At 36.0% G+C, this 21,328-nt stretch overlaps 2 protein-coding genes across 17 annotated transcripts in view; both read right to left on the bottom strand.

The window, feature by feature from the left end:
* Nucleotides 1-4,768: 4,768 nt before the first annotated feature.
* Nucleotides 4,769-21,328, bottom strand: part of LOC129577281 (uncharacterized) — a 100,616-nt gene continuing 84,056 nt past the window's right edge. For 9 of the 16 annotated variants that reach the window (XM_055464050.1, XM_055464037.1, XM_055464040.1 and 6 more), the window contains 9 exons: nt 15,044-15,189; nt 14,664-14,782; nt 12,410-12,565; nt 11,341-11,457; nt 10,814-11,023; nt 8,268-8,465; nt 7,987-8,132; nt 7,573-7,866; nt 7,230-7,465 (listed from right to left, as the gene is read on the bottom strand). In XM_055464050.1, the coding sequence (XP_055320025.1) occupies nt 7,376-7,465; nt 7,573-7,866; nt 7,987-8,132; nt 8,268-8,465; nt 10,814-11,023; nt 11,341-11,457; nt 12,410-12,565; nt 14,664-14,782; nt 15,044-15,189 (1,476 nt within the window). In that variant the 3' untranslated portion in view covers nt 7,230-7,375. Of the gene's footprint in view, nt 7,466-7,572; nt 7,867-7,986; nt 8,133-8,267; nt 8,466-9,033; nt 9,743-10,813; nt 11,024-11,340; nt 11,458-12,409; nt 12,566-14,663; nt 14,783-15,043; nt 15,190-21,328 lie in introns of those variants that run through there. The other 7 variants (XM_055464047.1, XM_055464048.1, XM_055464049.1 and 4 more) reach the window with 5 other exon arrangements.
* Nucleotides 4,871-7,267, bottom strand: LOC129577087 (homeobox protein 2-like). Its single transcript, XM_055463549.1, has one exon. It carries the CDS (start codon nt 7,265-7,267, stop codon nt 4,871-4,873), a length of 2,397 nt encoding a protein of 798 aa, XP_055319524.1.

Genomic DNA, 21,328 nt, shown 5'->3' with positions numbered 1-21,328 from the left:
AACCAACTGTATGAATATTCGGAACGAGAGAAATGGTACATGATGCATGTAATTATGGTTTTTAGTTGTGCATTGTATGAGTAATGATGACTTGGAGAAATGTGTCGTTTGCTTAGGCGAGCAATAACAAAACCATTGGAAGAACGTAATAAACCTTAGCTTACCTTTATCCCGAAATAAAACTGTATCTCGTTCAACTCAGAGCTTAGCAAACAAATGAGAAAAAAAAAATATCGGTCTAAGGGTTTTATTAAAACTGTTTGTGTTTTTTTTTATTTATTTATGAACAAAACACGAAATTATTATTAGTACAATGTTTTTGTTATTGTTGTTGTTGTTGTGTTATTTATGTTAGTTGATATTTGTCTTCATTATGTCATTGTTATCAATAGTCGGTTAATTTTCATGTTCAAAGCCATATATTTCACAATCGATTGTTGTTGTACATATAATGGAAAAAGACAACAATGCTCTAGGATCAATATATTAATATTTTATATATTGTCTACCTGGCCGCGCTGTATCAAAACAATATTCATTTTGTTTTTTTTTTTGTTTTCAAATACGTTCAGAATTCAGGAGTATTGAGGCAATGTGTAACACTTTCTAATGTGTTGTGATGTCAATATGGTTTGTACAATATCTCAGGCTCTATTTTATTTGTAATCTTTGCTTGTTCTGTGTGTGAGTGTATTTTTTTTTGTTGGTTCGCTACGAATATGTATGCATGGAAAATGAAATTTTTGAAAAGCCAAACATTCAAAACGTACATACACCGCGGAAATTTATTTACTGCATTTTCGGGGAATCAGTTAGGTTAACACGCGTTTTAGTACAAATAATTAATTTTATTTCATGTCAACATCAACAATTTTATTGAATTTATACCGGAAATAACTGCGCGTTGCTAACGTAAATAAACCGTTCAATTTGCATTGGTTACATTTGTGTGCTGATTCGCGGCATGAATTTGAATTTGAAAAACATGCACGCACACAATATGAAGTGGGTATACCCATTATAATGTGTTCAAATTGGTTCAATATGATTTTCCAAAGACTGAGTTGTTATGGTTGTTGGGATATTTTTAATGCGAAAATAACAGATTTGCTGTCTTTTCTTATTGATTACAGTATAAGAATAATTTGTTTTAATTTTCTTTTTTTAACTTCATCTAATGAAAATGTTCTTTTTCGGGGGAAGGGTGGGTGCATATTCGCCATATTCTAGCGTTTACAATAAGTTACGAAGTAATGACAGTGTGTTCTTGTTGTTATTTTAACGTGCATACAATGGTTGTGTATGGTGATTTATGAAAAATAATTTCCCATGTCTGATCTTTGGTTTTTGTTATCGATTATTTGGCTCATTTAATCATCGATTGAAGTAGTAAACAGGATCAACAACAATGTTTTAAGGTGCAAAAACTATACGTAATATTTAAATTTATTATCTTTTTTTTGTTGTTGCTGTTATGGTATTAACAATTAGGTCTTAAATTCTGCTGAATGTGTTTTATAACCTCCAAAAAAAAACGGACTGATTTTAATTAAAAATCTTTTTTATATGAATATTTTTTGCTAATTATCTGGGACATTTTAATAAAAATGTAATTACTGTTTGGAAATTGGGTTTCGTTTTATGTGTGAGTGTCCTTTTGTTGTTGTTGTTGTTGTTGATGATGACGGTTTGTGCAGAAAACTGATTGTATATAAGTGCTAAAATGCTTTGCAACAAATTGTTGCCAATAATGTTGGCGAGAGAATCACTTTGCATGCAGCTAACGATTGCATTGGTAAAGGGTTTTTGTAAATCAAACCGGGACAGTGCTTTTAATTTTATATGCACGGTAAATGTGCATGTTTTAAAAGTGCGAGATCATTTTTGCGTGATTATTGAGTGTGTATGTTTGTTGTTAATAATTGAATCATGTTCAATCATCAGCATTCGAACAGCGGACAAAAATGAATATCAACATTTTCCAAGTGAAAAATAAGATAAGCCTCACCGTCCATTCAGTTCAGTTGATTGATATATAACCATCATATGGCTGGGTACCAAATCAATTTCAGGAATAGAGAGAGAAAAAGAGAACGTTCTATTATAAACATTGATTTTGAACGCATTTCGTTGACTACAGAACAAATTCGATAGTTGGACTTTGCTACAATAAGGCGTTGTGACAAGAACTCTAATTTTATTTTTCAAATATTTTTTGTTTCTGTTCGGTTTGTTGTTTTTGTCATTAATATACATACATTTCGTTGAACGTTGCCATTTAAAATACAACATGCACCACATACGACTAGAATTTAATATAATTTAAACACCCATTTCTTCATGTGATTTAATTTTTTTCTTCTGTTTCTTCATGTTGTGGTTGTTTATTTTCCTTGGTTTTTGTTTTTGTCTAAATCTAGCTAAAGCGACAGAGAAAGAGTGTTGAGGATATTCTCTATGGTGTTGAACAAAATTTAGTTTTTGTGTGTGTTTGTTTGTGTGCACTCTATCCTTGTCAATATACACAAATAGAAATAGAATCCATAATAAAGCATATTTTCGTCTCAAATGAGAGATAACAATTAATTCTAGGCGGCTTTCTATTTGACGGGGGCGAATTCCGAACATAGAAAGAAAGCAAATTAAGAAATGAAACCAACAAAACTTTGATTTATCAGAACCGAAATCAAGCTCATAAATCAGAAGATTCGAAAACAAAAACAAAAATAAAACAGCATTTTTTTCTTCTTCAAAAAACATAGACAACAAACAGAAATCGCACAGGCGACTCAATGACTTCAATCTTGTTATATTTTTCAATGTGCCACTAATGACCAACCCATCTGCTTTTCAGTTGACGCTTCTTCAATGCAAAAATACCGATACTTTTTTCACTCAAACTTTTTCCGCTCTGATATTATGCAAATCTGATTTTTTTTTTCCTGTATTCGACAATTGATACAGTGAGTCATGTGCATTTTCAACCAACACACTGATTTTTCGAAGCATTACTACGACCATTTTGCGTTTCGTTTGTTGTTTGTTTCACTATATTGTTAAAAGCACATAAGAATTTACGCGTCTGTTTGTTCACTTTTGCATTTGTATGTTTAGTTTAAATTTATATGCATATTTTGTTTTTTCTTATTATTTGTATGTATATGTTGATACAACGCTCTCTTGATCACTTCCAAATTTCAGTTGAATGCCAAATGATCAGTTAAAATGACAAAAATTCAATGAATAAATGATTTTGAATCCAAAAATTTTGATATGCCTTGTTGGCGAAGTGTTGAAAAATTTCAATTTCAGGTGAAGATAAGTTCCAATTTTCGTTCTTATTTGATCATTTTATTTCATATAAATCCCAACAAGAAGAAAATTTATGGTTGCAACCTCATGAGGTATGTTATTTTATACATGCGTGGTGTGAATATGATTTGTCACTTTCGCATTGAAAATTCGCAAGTCAAAAAGACTTGTTTGCCGAATGGTTTGCAGAAAGAAAAGCGCTGACCGTAATTTGAAAGTGACAAAAAGAGCGTTTTCATTCAATGTAAAAATGTGTGTTGCTCGAGTGTTACATGAACCAAAATGAAGCTGGTTGCACATGTTCCACGGATTTCAAAGAAGTATTTTACAACGAACAACATTTGAATGTAGTTCCACAAAGGATGGGCAGCAATTTATTTATATTACGCAATATTTCACTTTAAAAATAATGTATTTGTTGTTGTTGTTTTTGTTTTTGTCACACATACATGGATAATATTTCAAATTATGGAATTTTTTCTAACAAAGATGAGCGAATATATGATTCATGCATGCTGGACAAATGGAAGGGAAGTCGAAATGAAAAATTGGTTGTACTAAGATTAAAACCAAAGAAGAAACGATAAAATACAACAGGATCCTTGTGTATGTGATCTAGCCACACACATTGATATTTGTGTCATTTGAAATGTTCAAGTTGAAAATGCAAGTACGTTCATCCAAATCGATAGGTATGTTTTCGAATTGTTGCACCCAACGAACAAACGGATGACGTGATCACGGCGTGCGGCTGCCCAAAATGTAAAATTCTACGGCTTTTGATGTGAGGGGGAAGGAAAATTCTTATTACGATTAGTTATAAAACTTACATTTATGCTTCAAAGTCGATAAATTTTATTTTAATTTTTTTTTCTGTTGCCATAACATTTATAATAATAATAATAATAATGATGATAATAATCTTAATTATGTTTTTAGAGGTGCTAAGTCTCAGTTATCAACAACAACTTCTAAGTTCAAGTGTGATTTTTGTTTGGTTTATGTTTCATATAGTATTTTTATTTTTGGTTGTATAAAATAACGACATTAGATGTGCAATATGATTACTTATATGAAAATGTGAGTGTCTTTGTGTGTGTGTAGTTTTTGTTTATCATAGAGCTCTAGTCGCAATAGTTTTTTTTTTGGTATCCATCATATGGGTTGGTTTTTTTCTCTCTTTCTTGCATGGTGAACATTAACAGCAATGTTGTAAATTTCATTTATTTTATTTATAATTAATTAATTTGTTTTTTCTTTTGCTATGTCTAAAAGTACATACATCTGTCGCATCACATAGTACATCACAAAATACAATGCATTCAATGTCTAAAATATGCTTTAAATAGGATGATAAATCGAATCAAAAAGGAGATCTGAATAGTTTTTGTTTTGTTGGTTGGTTTTTAAAATAGAAGAAATGGTGGTCCATATCAACACAATAATCATAGAATTGTTTTTTTTTTTTAATTTTTTTTTTCAAGTTTTTTCTTTCTTTTTCGTTTGCATTCATTTCTCCGTCCACAATTCGTTTATTCTCTAGCCAAAACAAGAAAACTTACAGGGGAAAGAGCAGTGGTCGGGCGGTACATTTGAGTCGTAGTTTACTGTCATCTTCGTAGCCAAAGCGATATAACGGTGAGATTTTCAAGCCCGTTTTCTCTGGAATGATTTTGAAGTGTGCCTGATCGACGGACGCAGTGGGCGGCATAATCCAGTTACGTTTCTGTGTGGTAAAACAGGATGGTGTTATGGTTAACGGTCGTTTCATCGATGTCAGAAAATCATTATATGGTGCACCTAATGGTCTCACTGTGCTCGGTACGTTCATGCTTTTCGTAATGCCACATGCTTTTTGACTTGCCGCACGGCAACTCACCGGCGAATACTTTCGTGGTTTATAAATCGAAAAGATATTGTTGATTAAACTAATCGCTCCATTACTTTCTTGGCTATTAATATTTGCGTTACCATCGTCCAGCGAATCAACATTATTATTATTGTTATTGTTGTTGTTGATTTTATTATCGTCCGAATGCATATTGTTGATTTGATGATGACCTTCATTTATTGTTCTATTTCCGTTGGGACTAATGACATTTTGATTATTATTATTATTAATGTTGCTGCTGATGGTTGGATAAAATTCGGATGTCGACGACAAACAGTTATCATAGTATCGTGCACGAGCACTACGATTCGAGAGCAGATATTCATTATCCTGTGATGATTGATGTTGATGGTGGTGGTGGTAACGGGAACGATCGTGCCTGGGCGATGTCAAACTGTTGAAATTGATGTCTTCATCCTCGTCACTTTGGCTATTGTTGTCAAAGTCAACATCGTTTATATCATTATCGGTATCGTCAATGATGTCCATGTTGCTCTTCCGATACTTTGAATAATTGTCGACATTAATATTTTTCTCCTTGTACAACGGATGACTACTGTTCTTGGCTAACAACATACTTTTCGTTGCGTTGTTATTGTTACGATAGTCCAAATCGTATTGATTGACAAAATCAAAATTAAAATCGTACAAATCATCAATGGTCGAATCGGAGGATGTGTCATCGTCCCAATGGCTGGGTGGCTGTACTTCCAGCATACTTTTCGATCGGATACTATGGCGCGTGGTTTGATGATCTCGATTAGTTGCATGCCCCAAACTCATGTCCATGCAATTTTTATCACGACCCATATAGCAAGACCGTTCACTATACGGATCCATATCACTGGCATACATCTCATTCGAATGATAACTCTGCCGCCGGCTCACCGAACCCGGATCGTCGAAGCTATTCCGTGCCGAATATAAATTGATATTCGGCTTATTTTGATGAATTATCAAATATTCCTCTTCGAACGGGTGATGACTGTCCAAATCATGATGATGGCGTTTCGGTGCCACATCATACGACGGTATATTGCTAAAATCTTCCAGATAATTGCCATTGATTTCATTAATATTTTGCACTTTGTAGAGGGATGAGCTTCGATTTCGATTGTGCCAAATATTTCGTATGTAATTGGCATTTGTGGTCGCTTGTACGTCATGAATATCGACATTTGGTTTTTTATAATAATTTCGATCACGTTCGATTTGATAGACTTCGGGATTTTTCATGTAACAATCGACGTCTAGGTGATTATGTGAGTTTGCGTACAGTTCATCTTTATCGATGCTCGGCTGTCGATCATTTTCCCAACAATAAAACTTTCGCAGGCCACTTAGATTATTCCGGCTATTATTTTGACGACGCACTTCCAAGAAGCTTTCCTCCTCCACCGTACTGTACATCGTTCGAAAATTGCTAACACCTCTACTGCCGCCCGTCCCTGTAAACGAACTGGATTTTGGCATTAATACTGGCTTCGGTCGCTCATCGTATCCACTTCCGAAACAACAACTTCGCGATTTTGGATAACCATAGCCCGTATCGATATGTGGCTTCTTTCGATGAAACGATGTTTCGCGATCATAGTCATTTGGGCCGTATTGATCGTCGTTGGCGAAAAAGTCATCCGATTCCAAATCGATTGAATGATTTGAATAAATATTCTCCGTATACCATGATGGATGCAACGCTTCATGTTTTGGATATCGTTTCAATTTGTCCGTGCGTTGGCTCCAATACATTTGCCCATCAATATTACAACTCGTTTGCATGCGTCGTTCAACGTTAATCTTATGCTGCTTCATTTCGGCCAATTTTTTTTCACGAAACTCTTCCCATTTGTCGGCACTTTTCGATTTTGTGCTCGCTACCGAGGTGGTCGTCGTTTTTGTCCTTTCAATCGTTTTGGCCGTGGTCGTTTTTGTCATCGCTGCTGTTGGCTTTGCGCTACTGGTTTTACCGCCCGTTTTCTTCAATTTCGCTTGATTAACGATATCACAAAAACCGGTCAATTTTGTTAATTTGGTCGGTTGTGCTCCTCCCCGTTGTCGTCCCATTTTCGCCTGAGAATTAACCACTTTTTGCGTTTTCGTAACATTCAAATTGATTCTTGGTTTCGTTGATTCGGCTTTGACGTTGGCAACGGCTCGTTTACGATTCGGCTGTCACACCTCTTGTAGATATTTCACCGGACAAATGCCTTGCCGGTTGTCAACCGATCGAACCATTACCGATCCACACACTTCGTCACCGCACTGGAAAACGGGTACACCATGGAGAAGGAGAAAAAGGACGAAAGAATAAAATCAATCGTGTAAATGCTGTGGTTAAATATTAAGAAATGTTGTTCATTTCATTTTACCTGAACGACAATTTGATCTCGGAGCAATGTCATGGTTCCGTTCTTATCACCGCTGTCGGAAATTTGAAGATTTTGCAGTACTTGCAATGGCCTTTCGCCGGCTTGCAATCGCGCCACATATTTCGATGGAAAATAACCGACCCGACCCAAGCACTTGCCACGCCACCAATCCGGATCCGAATGATCAATAACTGTCACTTTGAATCCAGCCGTCAAATCCAATTCATCGGGGTGTCGTGCTTTGAAGTTGTATAATACTACATATAAATTGGTCGGTAAAAGGCGATGAGCTTTCTGCAATGGGACAAAACAAACAGACGACAAATTGGATGAATGAATGATGACAGGTTTGAATTTGGAATTTGTGTGTGCGTGTGCAAATTCATTGAGTATGAGGTAGACCGCAACATTTACCAGATTTTGTCTGCCCGGCGACGAGCATGGTGATGTGCTTGCTGACGATAAACTTTTATCACCTACTTCATCAGGTAACTCAACAGAAGCCGTGCGTAGATTACGGTTATAGCCAAGTCTGCGTGCTGTTGATGGACTCAGTGGAGCTAAAAATAGATAAATTTCCACGAATTCAAAACGAATGACAGAAATAGAAGATGGAAAAGACAAAGGCGACGAACAAAAAAAACAATGAAACGCAAACCGCTTGTAATGTCTAGACACAAAAAAGTGTTGCTTACAGTGTAATCGGCTATTATTTGACGGTGGTGTATTGTGGTCGAGTAAACCAGCTGAACCTCCCTGTATGTTAAAATGAACTGGCCCAGATGGTGGATAACGTCGCTTAATGTGACCATGTAGCTCAGTCGATTCGGGCGAATCCAAACTCAACGATTTCATACGCAAATTCAATTTTTGACGACGTGGCGAATGTGGGGCTGTTTTCAGAGAGATAAAATTTATTGTATAAATTTCACTGAACCATTATTCATCTATACTTTTAAGGAGAAAAAATTGAAGAAGAAAAAAATTCCAATATGGACTATATATGTATATACAGAAAATGGTCGAGCATGCATGACCTAATAAATACTAATTGAAAGGTGAACGGAACAAAAACAATTTTCAAGGAAGGAAAAAAAATTTGAAATTCCGTACGAAAACTTTCAAGATTTTCTACACAAAACTTGTCTGATCTGTTCAATTGTTCGCTCACACATTTGGGAAATGTTTAAACCATTTTGGTTGGCGAGAGTTGCCTCAAGAGAGGCCTTCAGCCTTTTACCAAATGTACGAAACAATTGTGCAGACGTATCGATTTTGTATCCATATTTATATACATACCGAGCAATAAATAAACACAAAAAAGTGCTTCCACTTTGGAATTGTTGAAGTGAGATAAAGTGATTGAGGTATTTGGTTCAATTATGGGTGTGAAATAAAATACCAGTGGAGTTGTTGTTTTTTTGTGTGTGCATTGTGCATATTATCTTATGATCTCTTCAATTTCAATTCGGTTTGTTTGTTTATTTTTTTTTGTTACACATGTCTCTTATCACAGATTTTGGGCGGGGAAACATTCAATACATTACATTATTTTGTGCTTCCATGTGGGCAAAGAAAGCGATTCAATTCATTTCATTTCTTTCTTTTGCTCTTTGGTCGCCAATTTTAACTCCTATCATAAGGTAACAAACTATATTTCTTAAGCTCAAAACCAAGAAACAATTACATTGGGGATGCTGTGCGCTTTTCTTTTTTCTCTCCATCTTCTCGTTCGGCTTTACCTGCATTCTTTCTTTTAAATATTTATACTATTCGAGATTAAAATTTAGTTCTATAAGACTATAAATTCGATTCGATTCTTGATCAACTTTTTTTTTCGTCTACACATTTATCGGATCTAATTCGATTTCGGATGTATGGGGAATTGTTGAATATAGCTTTTACATAGTTCTTCTGACTCGCTGATTTCTGACTGCAAGCCAAATTGGCACATTGACGTTTTTTTTTATTTTATTCGTTATTTCCTGAAGAAAGAAAAACGAAGAGGAAGACGTGATGAATTAGATTTGTTTTTGTTTCTGGATGAACGAATCTCTTTTTGTCTTCGATGAGTGTGGCTTTTGGTTGGAATCGTTGATATATTCTAAATATTCGTCGGAAATGAGGCATAATGGCTGACCGAAGGGTCGTTGGCGTTGTGTGTCGTCGTCTGAAATAGAACAGGCTTATTTAAATGAATATTCCACTTGTCAGTGCAGCATTGATTTCTAGTCAACGATTTGAACGGCGATTGCAATGAAGCGTTAGTACACAATTTGTCGGAAGAATTAGAAAAGCCGATGCAGTTTATTGTGTTAGTTTCTTAATCGATGGCTGTTAAATTCTCACTCAGGCTGATACGATCCATGACTTTAAATGAGCTTTTATGATTCGCTGATGTGTCGAAAAAAAGAGCATCACATGTATGAGACTGATCGATCAATGTACCACACCACACTTCCACTAACTAACAATCTCCAACTAACACAGACACGCGTATCACTATAGCTCGCTATGTGTTTCAGCAAACAGTGTCCAGGTAACGTATTATTTTTTTTGTTTGATCATTCCTGTATATTTATCTTGCTGATCATAGACTTTAGCTTCGAATTGGTGAAAATCGTGTCTGGTCGATTTGTTTCGATTATTCCATTTATTTCATTACAATTCAGTTTATCTCACGTCAGCATGCACAAAAAAAAGCGTTTAAAAATGCGAACAAAAATCGGAGTGAAGCGAGAAAATAAAGTGCTCGAAAAAGGAGTTGAACGATGCGAAATGTGAATATGATGCTTTACAATAAAAAGAAAAGACAAGATCAAAAAATGTGTGCGCCCATTTTCTAGACTAGAGGAACGGAATCGGCATTGCTAAAGTGCGTTCACCTGCTAGTTGGTATTTCGGTATTCGAAAAAAAAAAACACATACATTCAACATTCATCGATACATAAATGTATTTCTGTTTAACGATTTCTGACCGCCAAGCTTCGGCCGGCAAAACATAATAACTTGAAGGCTTTACACTTAAAATCATTTATGCTTTTCGGTCAAATGCGCCTAGCCATCGTGTCGACCATCAAACAGAAATTATATATGGGTATGGGTTTACACCAGACAAACACATTGACGGTTTTACGCAAACAAACACCACACACAAAATTGAGAAATTTTGTTTATTTTTGTTTTGTTTTGTCGATTTAAAAAAAAGAAAGTGTGTTAGAAAAAAAACCATCATCAGCACCTGAACTCGATACATCTAATAATGGAGCTACGGCTAATTTGTTCGATCGTTCATTTGTACCATGAGTTCTCGTAAATATAGATCCTCCAATCGATGGTACGGTTGGTACGCGTTCTGGATAATCTGGTTCGGTAACAATCGGTATATCTGGCATAATGGCGCCGCCGCCACCGCTGCTAGCGGTGTTTGCATTTGATTGTTGAGCTGCAACTGCAACCGTACAGTTAAAATCTTCAGATCAGATATCATATGATCATGGCTATACGGGATGTCAGTGTTTGGGTGTGGATGTGGTTGTAGTTGTGTATCTGTTCGTGTCATCCGATTGACAGTGGTGTGTGTTATTGCATGTTCTGCACACTCAGGCGATTAGCTTCAACAGTCTCTTATCGAGCGATTAAAGGTAAATGCCTGCGTTACAGTAACACGAAACATTCTCTCAACCAAGTCAATACAGATTACGCACGATGTGGACACAAGCCATGCATCATTTCATGTGATGTCTGATCTGAAGGTCGTCAACTCACCCGAAATGGCATTGCCACTACCCGACGCGATCGACACGGCATTTGTATTCGTCTTATCACCAGATAATTCCCCAGCTTGTTTCAGTACACGATAGATTTGGTCTATGTCGTTTGGTTCTGATTAGAAATTGCATATTGTTTTTCCGGGTGTTTGTTTGTTAATAGCATGAAACAGTTAAATGAGGTCGAGTTTTTTTGATATAGATAAATGGAATGGAATGATAGAATATAAAATGTGTTGATATGATTTTGATTTAATTTTTGTTTTCTGTTCTGGTTTTTTTTTGGCTTTACTTAATTTCAAAATTAAATGTTTTTTTTTTCGTTTGGCTTTGTGTGCTTTGTCGTTGTTTTACCAAACTGTGTTATTGGTTATTCAAATGCAACGAAACAAAGAACTGGCATTTTTTTTATATCATCTCGCTTGTTTCATACAATTGAAATTGGCCCCATTGGCAAAATCAAATAAAACTGTGACATTCAATTTTTGCTGCGTGACATCGCAGTATCCTTTTGTGAAGAGTCCATTGAACATGAACACATAATGTGTGCGTTGTCAACGTTTGATTGGAATTGGCCGACAAAGGGGACCACACGAGATGAGCAAATCAATTTTTTTTTATTATGTATAGACAAGAGTGAAGTTTATTAATGAGCAATGAACACGGTAAAAAAAAACGGCTTTTTTACTTTTCAAATGTCTATAGACAGGTTTTCCACGAAAAAAAAAATTAAAGTTAGATTTAAAAATTAGCAGACAACTGAAAAATGTCGAACCGAAAAAATGAGAACAAGAAAACAAAACCAAAACAGGAAAAGATATAATGTTAACGTGAAAACGCTTTTAGTATATACGGCTCTTGACAAATGTGTGTGTTTGTGTATGCAAAATACGATTAGGCCAATAAGACAATTAGGTAATTTACTTGATTTTGTGTGCGAACACACTCTTTCACTCTTCCATTCTCTGACACAATCGCTCCGTCTATCTTACGCTCACACACAAACACACCATGGCTCTGTCTCTCATCAAAATCGATTATTTTAATGTTGATTGTTTTCTACTTACTGTCATCGATGTCGACACGATTTGTCACGATTTCTGATGTGCTTTTTTGTCGTCGCAACAGCTTTTGTTTTGCTTGGCATTTGGGTAATTGAGCGGCACAATCGACATGTACGTTCGATTTGCAGTTTCGACATCGAAGCCCCTGTCGTGTGTGACCTGTGTGTTGGGATAAAATTAGTTTGGATTGGGAGTTAAATCGTTTGTAAAATATTGATGATGTGTTAACTCTCTCTCTCTCTCTCTCTCTCTCTCTCTCTCTCTCTCTCTCTCTCTCTCTCTCTCTCTCTCTCTCTGTGTGTGTGTGTGTGTGTGTGTGTGTGTGTGTGTGTGTCTGATGTGAACGCCTGACACGATATGGAGACTAAAATGCAAAACTATGCAGTTGCCTAAGCAAATACAAACATATATTCTCACATAAAACGAACAAACCCCATATGCGATAGTGAGACCTTCGCATTTCTGGCTATGGATATTATTCATTTCGTTTTTGGCATTAATACAAAAATAAATACGAAGAAAAGCGAAAACTTTACGGATATAAAGCCCATAAATATTTAATACGAGAAATGATATTGGATTGAATTGCATTACGTATTGTGTGAGCTAAAACACTGTTGTTTTCATCCTCCTCCTCATCGCATGGGCAAAAGTAAGCCGACCGACTAAAATAAATATGCTTGAATTTCGTTCGGCCGGATGTATGGTAATAATCTTCGACCATTCATCCTATGCATAAATTTGCTTTATATCACACTCCTTGGAGAGTGGCCATATCGCCACATTGTCTTATGTTTCGGTGTGTGACACGTGCAAAACCAGTTTTTCCAACCAGCCATTGGACACTCGGAACAACAACGACATTTGCGAATGACCGATCCATTTCAATCGTTACATTTGAAATTGAATTTATGTACGTTTTCCGTTGATTTTCGCCCTTAATCTTATCGCCTGTTCATTTCCATTTATCCAAAGAGGTCTTTTTTTTACTTTGCCTTCGGCCTAAAGAATCAGACACTTTCATTTTTGGTTTTCCTCCTCACAACTAACATATGGCTGAGTGGCCGAAGTCAGAAGTGCTGGGTATGACATTCGAAATGCGCGCCCGCATCGAATTTATCGAAGAAAGAAAAACTGTATGTGAGTTTGTTTGTGCGGCGGATAGAGAAAGAATAACTGATAATTGGCTGATTAAATTGATTTTGACCAGCAAAAAGAAAAACACAAACATAACGAATCGATTACGAAATGGGTCGATGGCTGAACTTTCAACCGAATCACCGCGGTAATCCGTTTCTATTTCTGAATCAACGTTGCTATACGTTGCCTCTTTGATAAATTAGTGCTCGAGAACATAGAGAAAACTGAATTAGTGAATCCTGCAAATTCTATTGATGAAAAGTAAAAGTACCAATAGATTGCATTATTGAACCCTGACAGTCTATTAGAGAAACATGTTTCTACCAATGGAATTTTTTATTTGTATTGGTAAATTCAATACAATAGACAGCATTAGTAAATTTGGCACTTGTACTGAAATAACCAATACAAATGAAATATTCTATTGGTAAAATGACATTTATTTCACTTGTTTATTGGCAATTCTCTTGTGCATTCGTTTCGTTTTATTTCTTTTTCAAAAAATTTACTTCGTTTTATCTTTCAATATCGTATTTTTTTCTCTTCAATGCTTCCATTGTATGCTCATAGTTTTTCGGTGAAACGGCCCAATTTTTATCATTCTTTTAGTGATTGCTAACCTTCATAACTCTGATTTTAACTTTTTCAATGTTATTTGTGTTACTTTGGATACATGTAATCCAATTCAATGAATTGAAAAATTGATTTTGGGACTCTTTTGAAAGTGTAATCGCAAAGTTCATTCATTGATTCTTGATTTTGCTATGGATGTTCATCGCACGAATACAATTCACAAAATCAACACGCACATCTGCGAACAGATTCGAGCCTTTCTCAAAACGGATCAGATGGCTTCAAAGTGTTCATGTGTTGTTTCATGAGGAAACTTTTTTCCATTGCAATTCGTTATCAATGGAAATCGAAATGTATATGAATCCCGAGAGGCTACTCTCGATTCCGTAGAAAAAGAAGAAACACATTTGTCCGCAAAAAAAACTTGAAAAATGTTTAAATCTATTGATAACAGTTGACCGGAAACCTGTTCACAATCATATGCGTCATGTGCGAGCAGGAAATGGAAATAACATTTTTTTTGTCTCCCTTCAAATATGTTTACCTCTCAAAACCTGTGAACAAACGTCGCACGGTGTAATCTTCTTGTATGTGTATTCCTGTAAGTTGTGATTTTCACCATCGAAAACTCGTCGCCCGTTGCTTGACTGATCTGCATTTTTCCTGCAAATCAAGAAGAAGAAGAAGAAGAAGAAGAAGAAAAAGAAACAAAACAATGAACAAAGAGCGTAAAGCGAATAATTTGCAAAGTCACATTTAAAAAAAATGAGGCCAATTTCATAAAAAATGAAAATTGCAATATTCCGCACTCACACATACACATGAAAATAAAATGATAAATGAATGTATAAATTACAATAAATGCAGTCGTTTGGAAGAATGAGCGCGCACAGTGCAGTGATTAAAACAAATGTTTGGACGTACTTAACAGTGCCCGCAATGGCTGTAGCCGGTTTAAGACTGCGAAACGCTTTCAACCACTTTGTCTTCATGGATGAACTCGATGTGGATAATTTTCGTTCGGTACGTGGTGGTGATCCTAGATCGGCTTTTCCCAAAAACAACTCTTTCTGCAAGGAGAAGAAAAAACAAGAGCACAATTAAATTGCTGGTTTTCTCTTATTTATTTGCACGGATTAAATTTAAAATTAAATCTAAAATTTAATGAGATTATCTAAATGAAAATTGGATTTTGATTAAATGTATATGACCGAAATTGTTTGGATAAATTTTCATTTTTTCTTGTTGTTGTTTTTCTCGTTCTATTATCATTTCATTGATTCCAATTGAATGAATGAATTCAAACACAATTTTCCTATTTCCGTTTGCTCTCAACGACAATTAAATCACTGTGCATTGCATACAAATTCCTTACTGATTAAACAATATAAAACGGTATTTGAATATAAATTTGTTCCGCACAGCAGTGAAGTGTAGTGGGACAAAACTAGAGATGATATGGCTTACAACTTGAAGTTTGCCATCGAAACACGTCTATCATTGAACTAGTTTTAACGGATGATTGTTATTTCCATTCCCCAACAGAATCGCGACCGACAGGGGAGCACACCGAAACACGCTTCTCATCGATGAAGAGTTCAAGAAGCGACTACTTCTTTTCTATTTCATAAATGAACGGCTATGAGAAAATTGTTCCATCAGTGTGCACACTCTACACCTTCACTGTGTTTCTCTCTCCCCTTCTCTCTCGTTCTGTCTGCCTTCTCCATCGACAGACATCGCTTGGTGGCGTGTGCTAATGTGTGGTCGTATCGAATGTGGATCGAGTGTCTGTGTGCGAAATCAAACGAACAAAACGGACGAAGGATAAAAACTATTGGCCACGCTGTCCATGCGTTGGTGTAGGCTCAAGTTGACTCGTACATCCGTTAGCATTTCGTTTTCTTGTTTTTTTCCCTTTCGGAATAAAAATGATGGAAAAGGCTACCTGACACGTATGAAGAATACATTCAACTTGACCCCACACTACAATCAACATTAATATTTTGTTTATTCTCTTCGTCTTCTTCTTTCGCATTCAACCCCATTCACTTTCATTTGCAAAGTGGCAAAAGAAAATGTTCTCGAACAAATTTCTTATGTACGAATGTCCATTAGTTGTCGTTATTTTTTGCTTTCAAACACTCAATACACTCGTAAGCACTTAACAACAACGTGGTTGGTCATTTTCAGGAAAATTGCTTCGAATACGCGAAACCCCTTTTGCTCACGTCATACATACATGCATTTTCGCAATGGAAGCGAAAAGAAAATGCAGAAACTTTTAATCAGAATATAATTGAATTACACCAACGCCATCCCAAACATAGCAAATATGCTATAACGAATTGTGAGCAAACGAACGAATGCCACTTTTTGATCTCGAGCTATTGCTCCGAACGAACAACATTTCGTCCTTCGAGTGGATTGCATATTTTTCGTTTTATACAATGTACACTGCAATGGGCAGCAATGGAGAGAAGGGTAAAAAAACACGTCTTGAAATAAAACTCATCCACATGGAGGATATATGTTTGAAAAGCAGAAATGTTTTCTTTGTAAACAGTTTGTTTTATTTCTTGGCTAGAACGCGCATTTGTATGAATATTTTCGTTACTCAAATTTCACTCGGATAGTACAAACACACACACATACAAGCGCGCGCGATTTACTGTTGCAAAAGTGGTCATCAAACGAACATAGCTCAAGTACGTCAAGCAAATCCCACTCCAACGACAACGCCGTTTCATGTTGTCTGCCAGTCATTTCTCTGCTATTGTTGTCTCTTATTGTTGAACATCTCGAAAATTTCATCTTTGTTTATTAAACAGATGTCTGTCGAGTGTGTAGCTCACAAAGAGAAAACCATGATTGAACTTGTCCTGTGCGTCGGAAAGAAATTGAAATCTTGACGAAATTCAAATTTCGTCAAATTTGTAAATTGGATGGAAAAATGCTTCCATGTGTGAATCGAATGTTTTCTGTGTCTCTATCAGTTATCATCAGAAAAGGCAGTGATGCTGTCGTCAATTGAAACCATTGACATTCTGTCAAAATAAGTGGAATATTTTGAATGATCGGCGGTTGCGCACGCACACACGCAGAATTGTGCCACTAAACTCTTGCTCGAAACTTGATTATATGGCACGCGAATAATTTTCTGAAATAACAATAGACGCAATGCAATCAACTCAATTCACTGCTCAAACAGTCGAATATTGTTCGGCAAAAACTTCATTCATGCGGTTGCGATGGAATTTGAGGGTCTGAAGCGATTTCGATTTGTGTTTGGATTACGAAATGAAAAAAAATACAAATGGATCTATTAATTCACTGAATTATATTCCGAATGGAGTGGTGTGGGGTCAAATTGAGCTGAGAGACTGAGAGAGAGAGAGAGAGAGAGAGAGAGAGAGTTAGTTAGTTTGTATAGGTTTGACAGTGTGCCCCATAGCGCATATTATATATAATAAAAATGCCGTGCGTGAATTTCGGAATATGAATGAATTTATGGTAGAATCCAAAGAGATTTGAATGTTTCCATTCATGTTTTCATCAATGAATATGTGGTACAAATCGGTAATAAATTTAGCTTGCGTACGTACGAACGACCAACTGGAATGCCTAATCATACGAACAAAAACTAGAAAAAGAGAGAGAGAGTAGAAAAAATAACAGTTAGATATGATATCGAATACAATATATCTTTGTGGCTCGTTCTCTGTGTGACACATTATGGTTATTGTTTTGCGACAAAAATATTTTTGGCAATGCGCAAAATGTCCTATTGTTTATGCCCCATGTGAGAATTGTGTGTGTGTGTGTGTGTGTGGACTGTGTTTGGTTTGCCTATATTACAAACTGAAAATAAAATCGAATATTCTATGAATTTCATCTTAACATTCAGTCGACGATGACTACATACCACTACTACTGGGAGTATGCAAGTAAATATTGAAAATGAAACTTTTCCTTTCATTATTTTCGTGACTAAACATGAATAAAACATGACAATCATTAATGGCCTTTTCAAGGACCTATGCGGATTCAATTCTAGTGCTCACTGCTCACTGTCCTAGGTCTAGGTTGATTCCATTGAGGTGGAAAATGTCCCAAAACAAATAAAAGAAAATGAACGAGCCATAATTGTCTCCACCAATGATATGCCAATCGTATAGGACCAAATTACAAATGTCTGAACTGGAACCGAGAGAGAGAGAGAGAGAGAGGGGGGGGGAGAGCGGAAAAGAGTGACGCAAGATGTATTCAAAGCCACTTTCATGGCGTATACATAATTTAATTGACAATTATATGTTGGGCATGAAAATGTCCATTGCTCGTGGTCAGCATTTATTGCGTCAGAAAAAAAGTCCAAATTTATTGATTGACAATGAAAATTACATACCGCCATTAACAAAACCATGCACACACAAACACACACTCATTTTTTTCCGTATTGGAATGGAACGACAAAAACAGATGGCTGTGGATAAATAAATTGTGGTTCGACCATTGAAAATTTCGGAAATAGATCACGCGACCACCATTTGATTTAATTCAATTCAATTCGATTCAATTTCAATTCTCCAAATCAATTCCGGAGGCCCCGATTTAGATAAATTGAAAATAACAAAACGATTTGAAAAAAAAAAACAGATATTACATTGAAATACACACGAATTACGCCAAACGTCAACAAAGGAAACATGTGAATTTTACAACAACGAGGTGTGTGTGTATGTGTGTGTGTGTCTGTGTTTGTGTGACTGTTTGTGGCTTAGAATGTATACGTTGTGCAATAGCCGAATAGAAATGGAAATTAATTATGGATTAGTTTTTGGGGTAGGGAAAGTTTTCCACATCGATAACAATACGATACACACACTCATAGCGAGAGACACAGTTCGACGCGTCAAACAAAAAACATTTCCCATGCACGATGGTAGATAGAATGTAGTTTTGCTGGGTAAACTTAATGAAAATATCATAATTATTTCAAATCAAATTACATAGTCAATGGGTTTTCATTTTACAGTTCTTGTTGGCATACATACAATTTATAAGCAAGTGAAATCGAAAAGAAGCATTTATAATTGAGCAGCAATTTAAAATGGAATGATAGTGGTGGCGGTGGAGGTGGTGGTGGTGTTGTGCAACACAACATGCCAATTCTTCATTAGTCATAGATTTGGAGCGAGCATCAAAGAATCGACAAGAAACATTAAAAATGATGACCGCATTCACGAACAATCTTCAGCATGTGAGTGTGTGTGTATTTTCCGAAAAGTCCTATCTTTTGCCGAATCGGCACTTTTAACTTTTAATTGCTTTTGGCAAGTGGCGGTTTTCTCGCCACCCATTACATTTTAATTAAATAGACGTGTGGCTTTAGCTTTTGTACTTGAATATGCTCCAGATAAGACGTGTGTGTGTGTGTGTGAGTTGGTTGGTTTTATGATTCGCATGACGAGCCTAGCTTTCGAGTATAAATTTAAAGTTGGATCTATTTTTGGATTCAACGATGACACAAAACACATGCACATACACACCACGAGTGCGCTTGATACGTGGACAACGACGAAGCTCTTGGACCATTGTTAAATGCCGTGTTCCGACCAAAGCAGATTCTTCAAGCTTGCTGTGTATGTTCTTTATTTTTTTCCCTGCTAGATTTCGTATGCTTTGCACTTGAATGTAAATTGATTACATAATAATTTCAAAAATATAGGTTTGAATTCTATGCGTTACGATCGTTCTTCGTATGTTTTGTGTGTACATGTTGGCACATACTGTGTTGACTGTTGTTGCCTGACTTAGTTTTCCTCAGGAGATGATGGAATCGACGACAACCACAACCATAACTCACATACATAAAACTCATACTCTTGCATACACATGTATTCTCGCTTCAATCGATAAACATATTATTAAATCACGAAAATAGATTCCCCAAGCAAAATATATGGATGTTCACGCGATGTGCAATGCAAGTGGTGGTAGCCAGCGGCTACTTCGGAACGATTCTATTAAAATCCATCAAATGTACAATATAATCAGCCATTAATTATACATAGACCGACCTTCATTAAAGCGCATTTCCCTCAGATCAAAATGCTGCACGCTCGTCGGAGAACAGAGAACACCAAACACTGAGCCAACCGAAGAGCGAGCATACAGCACACGGTGTGCGCTGTACTGTGCACATTTGTTTCGTTTATCATTTTAACGTCAACTAATCCTTGCAATTAATAAGACTTATAATGAACGATTCGTACTGTATCCATATTATTAGGTATGGAAAATCAAGAGTTTCGATACATGTCGAGGGGACGGCGAATGGTTTTCGAGATCAACTCAGCCCAACTGTTAATGCCAAATGATTTAAGACCATTTTCGTTCTTATAGCATTTTCAGCCGATGAAAATTGCACACTGTTCAAAGATCATAAAAGCATCGAATTAAATGGCAATTTGAATGTGCCAATTTAAAGAGCTTTCGGAAAAACAAAAATTGTAACGGAAATCAAATGCGATTAATACCGATTTCATTCTCTCACCAAAATGGAGAAAGCTTCCATGTGGAAACATATTTTTTTTAAATTTACATTGAAATTTGTTTTTCAAAAAAAAAAAAACGAAAAATAAGCAAATAAATTGAACAAAACATGTTTACCGAGGAGAAGAAAATGTGTCGAACTTACAAAATGTAGTCGCAATGAGATCCAGCCCATTATTTGTCAGCTCGATACTGTAAAGGTGCGTATGCTTTTACGCGCTTTTATTTTTATTAAGAATTCTGTTTTGGTTTTTTCTTCTCCTATCAACTAATCCAAAAATAAACAGCGGTTCGAATAGCTCTCCCCGCTTTGGGCTATTTTCTTGTCTGTCTCTCTTTCTCTCTCTCTCTCTCTCTCTCTCTCTCTCTCGTTCTCTTTTTCGGTAAATATTTTAAATATTCATTCAATCACTTTGACTTCAATGACGTTGTTCAAGTATACTACGTTCACTTAAGCATTTCAATTCACTTCTTTATTTGCTTTTCACTTGAGATTTCGACGACAAAATACTGCTTATATACTTTGGAATGTGATTATGCTGTACGTCAAGCCGATGTTGTCGTGCGAGTATTTGCTGAGTTGTTGTTGTTTGGTCGAATGATTTGGGAAGATTTAACTGCTGCTACTAATTCGACTTAATTATTATTGATTTT

Source organism: Sitodiplosis mosellana, unplaced genomic scaffold, assembly GCF_009176505.1.
Source record: "Sitodiplosis mosellana isolate CC-2019 unplaced genomic scaffold, AAFC_SMos_1.0 Smas_scaffold_6197, whole genome shotgun sequence".
In the NCBI taxonomy this organism is placed as follows: Eukaryota; Metazoa; Arthropoda; class Insecta; order Diptera; family Cecidomyiidae; genus Sitodiplosis; species Sitodiplosis mosellana.
The sequence above is the reverse complement of the archived record's forward strand: the minus strand, read 5'-3'. Positions and strand labels throughout refer to the sequence as shown.

Excerpts from the sequence above, each read along its gene's own strand:
- LOC129577087 (XM_055463549.1), bottom strand. The coding sequence starts at position 7,267 with ATGGGACGACAACGGGGAGGAGCACAACCGACCAAATTAACAAAATTG.